Source organism: Salmo trutta, chromosome 6, assembly GCF_901001165.1.
Source record: "Salmo trutta chromosome 6, fSalTru1.1, whole genome shotgun sequence".
NCBI classification, from domain to species: Eukaryota; Metazoa; Chordata; class Actinopteri; order Salmoniformes; family Salmonidae; genus Salmo; species Salmo trutta.
In genome coordinates this window covers 51,829,046-51,840,067 of record NC_042962.1, presented here as the reverse complement: position 1 = coordinate 51,840,067, position 11,022 = coordinate 51,829,046, and the positions used below count along the sequence as shown (strand labels likewise).

Sequence of the window (11,022 nt, the reverse complement as noted above, 5' to 3'; positions counted from 1 at the left end):
CCCCTGGTGGACACACCTGGAACTGACAGGATTTTCAATGTCCAGGGGAGGGCAGTAACACTTTACAAATCATTTTGATAGAGAGAGAGAGAGAGAGAGAGAGAGAGAGAGAGAGAGAGAGAGAGAGAGAGAGAGAGAGAGAGAGAGTAGAGAGAGAGGAGAGAGAGAGAGAGAGAGAGAGAGCATTTTTATATTTCTCTCCATCCCTCCGATTGGTTAGAAGTTTCCAGGTAGTTTTTTTCAGACCTTTCTCTACTATAAAACGAATGGAAAAGTGCCGAAGCTATTCTTTAGAAGTGGAGATTCTCCAAGCAGACAGGACTACACAACAGACCCAGGAGAGACGACACACAATTCTGGGATTACTTCTTGAGGAATATTCCAATCGAAAAGTCACTCTAACTTCACACAGCATTTGGCTATCATTTTCTTCTGTTTTACAGTTTTCACCAGCGTTTGTACAACACAGGACTATTTTGAAATCATAACAATTCCTTTCACAATAGTCCCACAGGCGTTGTGAGTCTGGCAAGCGAGTCTACTTTCACACAAGCTTCAACGTATCTTTAGAGTACCATCAGTTGTTTTTGGACTAGTTGGGCTGTGGACTGTCCTATTCACCGTCTTGAGTCACTCTGACTGCCTGGACCATTTTACGTTTTTATAAACAGTTTTTGAAGACTATTCTACCCTAGGACTACCCTACCTCTCTCATTGCCATGGCGAACAGCTGTCTCCAGCTCAGCGGTTTTGTGATGAGTTGTATCGGCTGGGTCGGGATCCTTATCGCCACGGCCACCAACGACTGGGTAGTGACGTGTAAATACGGCATGAACACCTGCAAGAAGATGGACGAGTTAGGAGCCAAGGGCCTGTGGGCTGAATGTGTCATATCAACCGCCCTCTATCACTGTATATCACTGACACAGATATTGGACCTACCAGGTAATAGAACATTACTCTACTGTATAATACTATACTATACTATAATATACTATACAGTAATACATAATAATACTATATTAAAGGTAATAGAACATTACTATATTATACTATAGTATATTATACTATACTCTACTATACTCAAATATACTATTCTATAATATACTATATTATACTATATTGTACTACAATCTACTATGCTCTACTATACTCCACCATACTGTACTCCACCATACTATGCTATAAAATTCTGCACTCTACAATACTACACTATACTATACTACATTATACTCTAATATACCTCAATATCCTGCACGCTATTATACAATACTCTACTAAATATTACTACACTCTACTATACTCCACTATGCTATACCACACTATACTATACTCTAATATACTCTACTATACTATAGTGTATTATACTATACTATACTATATTATACTGCACTCTACTATACACCACTATACTCTACTCTACTATAGATAGATGATACTACTATATTGAGGTTAATAAATAAGAAATAACAGGGCTGTGCAGACTGCTGCGTCTATGTGGCTGTGTACTCCGACCATGAGGTTATGATATATCGGGAATATTTCACAGCTAAAGGGTGTTGTTTTGTCCCAAGCCTAAACCGATAGTCTACAACAGCTAGTCTCAAACTCAAGGCCTGGATATCTTTCCTATTGGAATCAACCAAGATTACAACGGCACATTTCAGGCCATACCGTTTATCTCTCTGTCTCTGTGTGTCTGTGTACAGCATACATCCAGACGTCGAGGGCGTTGATGATAACTGGATCCCTCCTGGGGCTGCCTGCAGTGGGGATGGTCCTAACAGCCACGCCTTGCATCTCTCTGGGGGACGAGCCTCAGTCAGCCAAGAACAAACGATCCCTACTTGGGGGAGTTCTCATACTGCTAGTGGGTAAGTCTGGACACACACGCACGCACACACGCACACAAACACACACACAGGGACACACACGTACAGACAGACAGACACTTGAGCACAGATACAGATGTTTGCACACACATTACAACATATGGTCATACTTATAACAACCCCAGCCCCAGGTCTAACCTTGACCCTTAACCCCCCCATCCTCCCTCCCTCTCACCCCTCCCAGCCCTCCCTTTCACCCCTCCCAGCCATCCGTCTCTCCCCTTCCTCCCTTCCCTAACTCCCACAGACACACACCCACACATGCACACACACGATTCCCTACAGTTCAACCCATCCCCCAGACCACCATTCCTCCCCACCCACCTCGTCCTCACCCTGTTCCCTCCAGCTGGAAAATATTTTCCCATTTGTTGTTTGACACAATATAAAATGTGTTTGATCTGCTTTTCACTGTCCAGTTTTCCAACACCCTGTTCCACATGATGTCCATCGTGTGTGTGTGTGTGTGTGTGTGTGTGTGTGTGTGTGTGTGTGTGTGTGTGTGTGTGTGTGTGTGTGTGTGTGTGTGTGTGTGTGTGTGTGTGTGTGTGTGTGTGTGTGTGTGTACGATGTCGTATATACTACTATAAGTACTATATTTACCTATAAATTCTACTGTATACTGTACAAAAATATAAACACAACATGTAAAGTGTTGGTCTCATGTTTCATGAGCTGAAATAAAAGATCGCAGAAATATTTTTAAAAAAGCTTATTTCTCTAATATTTTGTACACAAATCTGTTTACATGCCTGTTAGTGAGCATTTCTCCTTTGCCAAGATAATCCGTCCAGCTGACAGGTGTGGCATGTCAAGAAGCTGATTAAACAGCATGATCATTACAGAGGTGCACCTTGTGCCGTTTTGTCACACATAACAATGCCACAGATGTCTCAAGTTGTGAGGGAGCGTGCAATTGGCATGCTGACTGCAGGAATGTCCACCCCTGTTGCCAGAGAATTGAATGTTAATTTCTCTACCATATAATCCGCCTCCAACGTCGTTTTATAAAATTTGGCAGTACATCCAACCGGCCTCCACATCCGTCTTCGTCACCTGCGGGATCGTCTGAGACCAGCCTCCCAGACAGCTGATAAAACTGAGGAGTATTTCTGTCTTTAATAAAGCCCTTTTGTGTGGAAAAACTCATTTTGATTGGCTGCCCCTGGCTCCCAAGTGGGTGGGCCTATGCCCTCCCAGGCCCACCCATGGCTGCGCCCCTGCCCAGTCATGTGAAATGCATAGATTAAGGCCTGATTTCCTTATATGAACTGTAACTGAGTAAAATCGTTGCATGTTGCGTTTATATTTTTGTTCAGTATACATGTGTGTTTATAATCAAATCAAAATCAAATTTTATTTGTCACATGCACCAAATACAACAGGTGTAGACTTTACCGTGAAATGCTTACTTACAAGCCCTTTCCAAACAAAGCAGAGTTAAAAAGGACGAAAAAAGTAGGACCTTTTATATGTATTAAATGTGGGCATTAATCTAAATCTCTCTCTCTCCCCTTCCTGTATAGCTCTGTGTGGGGGGGTGTCGACAGTATGGTTTCCTATAGGAGCCCACCAGGACCAGGGACTCATGTCGTTTGGGTTCAGCCTGTATGCTGGCTGGGTGGGCACGGCCTTCTGTCTCCTGGGAGGGGCCATGATCACCTGCTGTTCTACTGAACCGTCCCAACACCACAATCACCATGACAGGTTCTACTACTCCAAAGGACAGGGGCCTGGCAACCCTGTTCCACCCTCCACTAACCACGCCAAGAGTGCCCATGTTTAGACACATATGAAGTACATGCTTGCACACACACACACACACACACACACACACACAGACAGACACCAGTGTTGTGTAACTCAGAGCGGTGTCTAACCTGGTGCCTGAAGAGAAACCAAGGGGTCCTGATCGGGATAACCCTGCTCTGATGAAGGTTAGGGTTAGGGTTAGGGTTCTTTATTTTACAATGAAGGTTAGTGTTAGGGTTCTTTATTTTACAATGAAGGTTAGTGTTAGGGTTCTTTATTTTACAATGAAGGTTAGTGTTAGGGTTCTTTATTTTACAATGAAGGTTAGTGTTAGGGTTCTTTATTTTACAATGAAGCCTAGTGTTAGGGTTCTTTATTTTACAATGAAGGCTAGGGTTAGGGTTCTTTATTTTACAATGAAGGCTGGGGTTAGGGTTAGGGTTCTTTATTTTACAATGAAGGCTAGGGTTAGGGTTCTTTACTTTACAATGAAGGCTAGGGTTAGGGGTAGGGTTCTTTATTTTACAATGAAGGCTAGGGTTAGGGTTCTTTGTTCTACAATGAAGGCTAGGGTTAGGGTTCTTTATTTTACAATGAAGGCAAGGGTTAGGGTTAGGGTTCTGTATTTTACAATGAAGGCTAGGGTTAGGGTTCTTTGTTCTACAATGAAGGCTAGAGTTAGGGTTCTTTGTTCTACAATGAAGGCTAGGGTTAGGGTTAGGGTTCTTTGTTCTACAATGAAGGCTAGAGTTAGGGTTCTTTATTTTACAATGAAGGCAAGGGTTAGGGTTCTTTGTTCTACAATGAAGGCTAGGGTTAGGGTTCTTTATTTTACAATGAAGGCAAGGGTTAGGGTTAGGGTTCTGTATTTTACAATGAAGGCTAGGGTTAGGGTTCTTTGTTCTACAATGAAGGCTAGGGTTAGGGTTCTTTGTTCTACAATGAAGGCTAGGGTTAGGGTTAGGTTTCTTTGTTCTACAATGAAGGCTAGGGTTAGGGTTAGGGTTCTTTGTTCTACAAGGAAGGCTAGGGTTAGGGTTCTTTGTTCTACAATGAAGGCTAGGGTTAGGGTTCTTTATTCTACAATGAAGGCTAGGGTTAGGGTTCTTTGTTCTACAATGAAGGCTAGGGTTAGGGTTCTTTGTTCTACAATGAATGTTAGGGTTCTTTGTTCTACAATGAAGGCTAGGGTTAGGGTTCTTTGTTTTACAATGAAGGCAAGGGTTAGGGTTAGGGTTCTGTATTTTACAATGAAGGCTAGGGTTAGGGTTCTTTGTTCTACAATGAAGGCTAGAGTTAGGGTTCTTTGTTCTACAATGAAGGCTAGGGTTAGGGTTAGGGTTCTTTGTTCTACAATGAAGGCTAGGGTTAGGGTTCTTTATTTTACAATGAAGGCAAGGGTTAGGGTTCTTTGTTCTACAATGAAGGCTAGGGTTAGGGTTCTTTATTTGACAATGAAGGCAAGGGTTAGGGTTAGGGTTCTGTATTTTACAATGAAGGCTAGGGTTAGGGTTCTTTGTTCTACAATGAAGGCTAGGGTTAGGGTTCTTTGTTCTACAATGAAGGCTAGGGTTAGGGTTAGGGTTCTTTGTTCTACAATGAAGGCTAGGGTTAGGGTTAGGGTTCTTTGTTCTACAAGGAAGGCTAGGGTTAGGGTTCTTTGTTCTACAATGAAGGCTAGGGTTAGGGTTCTTTATTCTACAATGAAGGCTAGGGTTAGGGTTCTTTGTTCTACAATGAAGGCTAGGGTTAGGGTTCTTTGTTCCACAATGAATGTTAGGGTTCTTTGTTCTACAATGAAGGCTAGGGTTAGGGTTCTTTGTTCTACAGTGAAGGCTAGGGCTAGGGTTCTTTGTTCTACAATGAAGGCTAGGGTTAGGGTTCTTTATTTTACAATGAAGGCTAGGGTTAGGGTTCTTTGTTCTACAATGAAGGCTAGGGTTAGAATTATGGTTCTTTGTTCTACTATGAAGGATAACTGTACACCTACCAGTGCATTTTATAGAAAATAAAGCGTACCTTTTTTAATAAAGACTGTCATGATTTTTAGTTTTTTGATGAATACCATGTCTTAAATGTGTTATTGTTGATTATACATTGATCATTATGTGGGTACCTACCTGTGTTCCAACAGTAATGTGGTAAGGAAATGTATTATTATATAGTTTTATTATACGATGACAAACCGATGAAACGGCAATGTAGCCCTTCTCTCAAACACTGCCAAGTCAGTTTCTTCAGCCTGATGGAACGGTTAGTGATAGGGTTGGCCTAACAATCTGGCCATCCAGAATCACAACAACACGCTGACTTCTTCCCCATGGAAGCGCGCACATCGTTTTTTGTGACGTTGTCAGCTAATCCATTTCTACTGTATGCAGCGTTCACCGTGAATGCAGTCTCTGCTAACACGGAAACATTGCCTTTAAATTTCTAACGCGCTATAGCGCAGATCCTTAGCGCTACGGATTGAATCGAGCCCCTAGAGGGCTTGAGTGGCAGTAATGAATAAATGATGTTTTGACAAAGAGAACTACAACTAAAATTGTTAAGATAACATTATTCATTTCCTGTTTGATCCGCATCTGTAGCAGAGGATGTGTACTGTTTCTATGTCTCCAGGTTCCATATCTCTGGCAGCATGGTCCTTCCCTTTGTCACGTCTAGACCTCTGCATCTCTAATGACACCCTACCCTACATAGTGCACTACAAAGGACAGATGGGGCAAACACTTCATAGTATGTGTCTCTGGCCAATAGTAACGCAGCACACTGGGGTGTCATTTCAGATGTGTTTGTTCATATGTGGTCTATACACCAGACTAACACTCCCTCTCTGTAGTTCCAGCAATAACTTTTGTTAAAACAGAAACGTTTCTGGAACGTGTTTATCTTGGTTTATTTATTGTGCTATGTTGTGCTATCCCAGTGTTTTGTTCAATTTTCTGTAATAAATACAATTGTAATTTGGTTAATACTAATAATAATAATTAAAAAGTCCCAATGTTTTTCATGTCAAGTTAAATGACTAGCTAACTGCCCCAACATTTCTGTCAAATGTTCAAACAACACACACACACACACGCACGCACGCACGCACGCACGCACGCACGCACACACACACACACACACACACACACACACACACACACACGCACACACACACACACACACAGGAATCATCTACTCTCTTCCCGTCTCCAGCCGTGTTTCCCTAACTGTAGCATAATAAACACTGACATCAGAGGTATTATCACTGGTGCTCCGGTTCAATCTGACCCCAAAACACAGGATGTGTAGCATGTGTGTGTGTGATGTAATCAGTAATCCTAGTCTGTGTTCCCGGAAGCGCATCTGGCCACGTGAACTGTCTGTTCTTCGCTCTGTGTAAGGACACAGACGTGTGTATTTGTGTGTGTGTGTGTGTTCACCTAGGGCATTGTTATAAAGTGTGTTATCAGTGGTGTGACTCTGACCTTGTCCTGGTTAGCTCAGCACAGAAGGCTCTGTTCCCTGTGATTCACTGATACACACTGTCCTGTCCTATCCTCCTCTATGTAGCAGTGTGTGTGTGTGTGTGTGTGTGTGTGTGTGTGTGTGTGTGTGTGTTCATGCGTGTTTCTGTGACAAAAACAGAGCCAGTCCGGTTCATATTTGCAATAAATAATGTTTCATTGTTGCATGGAGGCGATATCGACAACTCAGCTGTAACAAGTGCACTCAGGAGCAGAAACACAGGGCCTGCATTCAAAATGGCACCCTATTCCCTTTATAGTGCACTACTTTTGGCCAGAGTCCTGATAGGGTGTCATTTCAGACAAAGTCAAAAACAATAACGGAAAACCCCAAATACATCAGAACATTTTACAACTTCAGATACCGAAAAATATACAGAAGAAAAACAAATATCTAGTCAGCAAACAGAAGCCAGTCTCAACATCCCACAAAGACAGCCAGCCACAGCAGGAGAGAGATAGAGGCAGGAATTCAATCGCAGTGCATTTCATTGACCTATTGAATAAACCAGCAATTGAACCAATGTGGATAGCTGGCGTTAATTTATATCACCCGTCCCTAAATTGGCCTTGGGAAGCTGTTAGGAAGATTGTTGACGTTCTGTGCGGTTCAAACCGGAATGCATTATGATTGAATACCAGGAAGTGGACAGAAACATGGCACACCTTCTCCCGAAACAAAATGAACGAACAAACAGCACCTCAGACTTTAAAAGCAACAGTGGCAAAACGTCTAATTTGACTGTAATAAATGTTATAAGATCTTTAAAAGAAAATACATATTTTTTAACTTAACCTTATACGACTAGAGATAGAAGTAGCTAAAAAAATAAGCTTTTGCCGTTTCCTCCCAAGCTGAGCTCTGATTGGGCGAAATACAAGAAGTGAAAGTGGATAAACCTCACCCACTTACTGTGGAGGCCCACCATTGGAGGACCTGGTAGTGTGGTTAGGGATAGGTGTGGGCGTGACGCAGCAGTAGAAAAATACTCCTGTTTTTGTTTGACAGTTTTTCTTCATGTTTTTGTGTCGATGCTGTTGGATGGAACTGTATGTATTTACTCTAGCTAGTGAATGTAACTGTATGTATTTACTCTAGCTAGTGAATGTAACTGTATGTATTTACTCTAGCTAGTGAATGTAACTGTATGTATTTACTCTAGCTAGTGAATGTAACTGTATGTATTTACTCTAGCTAGTGAATGGAACTGTATGTATTTACTCTAGCTAGTGAATGGAACTGTATGTATTTACTCTAGCTAGTGAATGTAACTGTATGTATTTACTCTAGCTAGTGAATGGAACTGTATGTATTTACTCTAGCTAGTGAATGTAACTGTATGTATTTACTCTAGCTAGTGAATGTAACTGTATGTATTTACTCTAGCTAGTGAATGTAACTGTATGTATTTACTCTAGCGAGTGAATGTAACTGTATGTATTTACTCTAGCTAGTGAATGTAACTGTATGTATTTACTCTAGCTAGTGAATGTAACTGTATGTATTTACTCTAGCTAGTGAATGTAACTGTATGTATTTACTCTAGCTAGTGAATGTAACTGTATGTATTTACTCTAGCTAGTGAATGTAACTGTATGTATTTACTCTAGCAAGTGAATGTAACTGTATGTATTTACTCTAGCTAGTGAATGTAATTGCATGTGTCTACTCTACCAAGTGGTCTCAGTAAAACTTGAATTCTGCTTAAAAATGGCTTCTTAACCATTATTAGATATGTCGTTAACCCTTAGTAAACTGCATCAATAGAAAAATTACATTATTTGGGTCTTTTTACATTTGGTTCCAGGTGGATCCTGATTGAATAGTTAACATTCATAATTCAGTTTGACCTAAACAAACCCTGTTGTAGTGATTATTAACCGTTTATAAGCAGAACGTATAGGGTTACGGTGTAACCCTCTAATATACCGTGAATGACTTCAATCTACTGTACAGGTCTATGGTCTACTGGATTCTCATGGTTATTTTGTTCCCTACAAAGTTAACAAACGTTGTGGACTTTGGCTTGCTTTGTAAACACAGGGTGTGGAGTTAGTGGTGGTGAGGGGTGGAGATGAAATCAAAGAACCACCACCTTCTAAATTTGCTACATATCATACCCCAGTTCCAGATCGACCAGTCCCCTTCGCCCTAAAGTTTCCCTTATCAGGGGTCAGGGGTCAGCGTGGAGTAGGGTGTTGTTAGTTCTATAATGTCTCTTAGCCGTCGGTCACCACATGCAAATACAACATCTACAACCATGCTATACACATTAGCATGCTATCACATTCACCAGCCAGCCACGTTACATAGCCACAGGCATGGAACACACACACACACACACACGCACACGCACACACACACAGAGACATAATATTTACAGTACAACTAAGGAGCACAGAGTACCTACTGAAGCCCCTTTCTGGTTTTGGGTTCAGCTGAACTGTGTGTGTGTGTGTGTGTGTGTGTGTGTGTGTGTGTGTGTGTGTGTGTGTGTGTGTGTGTGTGTGTGTGTGTGTCTGTGTGTGTGTGTTTCACTGGACAACACAAGCGAGCCCACCCCTGAACAGCAGAGAGAACCCTGGGTAGTGTGGTTAGGGATAGAGGTCAGCGGTTAGGGGTCGTGGAGAGTAGGAGGGGTCGCGTGGCATCTTTAGTATAGTGCATTTGACAAGTAAGGCTTCCCCAAGGGGGTGGAGACCATAGAATTAGAGGCTTCTATGTGACTAAAAACTCAGAGATATTTGTCTGATGTGAGAGCAATTCTCATCTCATCTTCTTTCTAATATAGTAACTTTCATTTGGAGATTTAGCACACCTGTAGGTAGAGCAGAGCAGGGTGTGGTGTCCATAACTCTGTCGAGAACAAATCTGTCATTTAGAACCTTTTCATTCTGAGCTCTAGTAATGCAGCAACAGGGCTTGTGGGGGGGTGGGAAGGGGGGGGAATTCATAGAGAGTGGGATGGAGCAAAAGAAGTCACAAACACACTACACTGGTAAGACCCTGAAGGGGACATAGATACAAGGTGTAAAAGCGTACACACACACACGCACGCATGCACACACACAGCCAAAAGAAAAACACACACATGCGTGCACACACAGATGAAGGCACTATTGCAAGCAAAGTCCAATTACTCTGTGACACAAAAACCCCATCAGCCACCCTCCTTCCTAGATAGAGACTGGAGAGGTGTGTCTGTGTGTGTGTGTGTGTGTGTGTGTAGCTAGTTTCCTCTCTGTGAGATGAGAGAAGCAGCAGAGACACCTGGACCAGTGACAGGAAGTGACCTCGGATCAGCGCTCTGACAACTTCCTGTGTGTGTGGTGAACCAGGAAATGCTGACTCGTCGCTCCCAGTCTGTCATCACTCTGGACTGTCTATAGTGAGAGGAAAATACCTTCACTGTATGCCCATCACCAAATCAACCCAAAGACCCCGTCCACTGTTTGTAATTGGAAGTCTACAGCTTTCCTCCATAGGATCATATTTCCTTTGGAACTCAATGAAAAAAAATATGTTTTTAAATAAGTAACAAGGGACCCACACAAACATTCTCATGGACACACTCACACAGACACACACAGACACACACACACATACACACACACAGACACACACACACAGACACACACACAGACACACACACACAGACACACCCGGCAGGCAGGCAGGCAGCCGTCAGTAGGCAGTACATTCAGGTGTTTACAACAGTAACATCTATCAATCCTCTCGGAAACATCCGTCCATCATTCCTTTCTTCTCAGAAATCCACCGGGTCCTCCTCCGCTAGCGCTCTCTTAGCTCCTCCCTTCGGAACCATCCAATCATCATCATCATCAGCCTTGGGGGGTACCAG

At 42.4% G+C, this 11,022-nt stretch overlaps 2 protein-coding genes across 3 annotated transcripts in view; one reads left to right on the top strand and one right to left on the bottom strand.

Annotated features, from left to right (window-relative positions):
- The first annotated feature begins 282 nt into the window (after positions 1 to 282).
- LOC115196229 (claudin-11) lies at positions 283 to 4,131 on the top strand. The gene is made up of 3 exons (XM_029756858.1): positions 283 to 945; positions 1,710 to 1,874; positions 3,419 to 4,131. Exons 1-3 carry the CDS (start codon positions 720 to 722, stop codon positions 3,676 to 3,678), a joined length of 651 nt encoding a protein of 216 aa, XP_029612718.1. The 5' UTR covers positions 283 to 719; the 3' UTR covers positions 3,679 to 4,131.
- Positions 4,132 to 10,923: 6,792 nt separating this feature from the next.
- The window catches only part of LOC115196228 (probable cationic amino acid transporter), a 17,840-nt gene continuing 17,741 nt past the window's right edge, over positions 10,924 to 11,022 (bottom strand). For both annotated transcript variants that reach the window (XM_029756856.1, XM_029756857.1), the window contains exon 12: positions 10,924 to 11,022. This exon is cut by the window's right edge and continues 212 nt beyond it. In XM_029756856.1, the coding sequence (XP_029612716.1) occupies positions 10,927 to 11,022 (96 nt within the window). In that variant the 3' untranslated portion in view covers positions 10,924 to 10,926.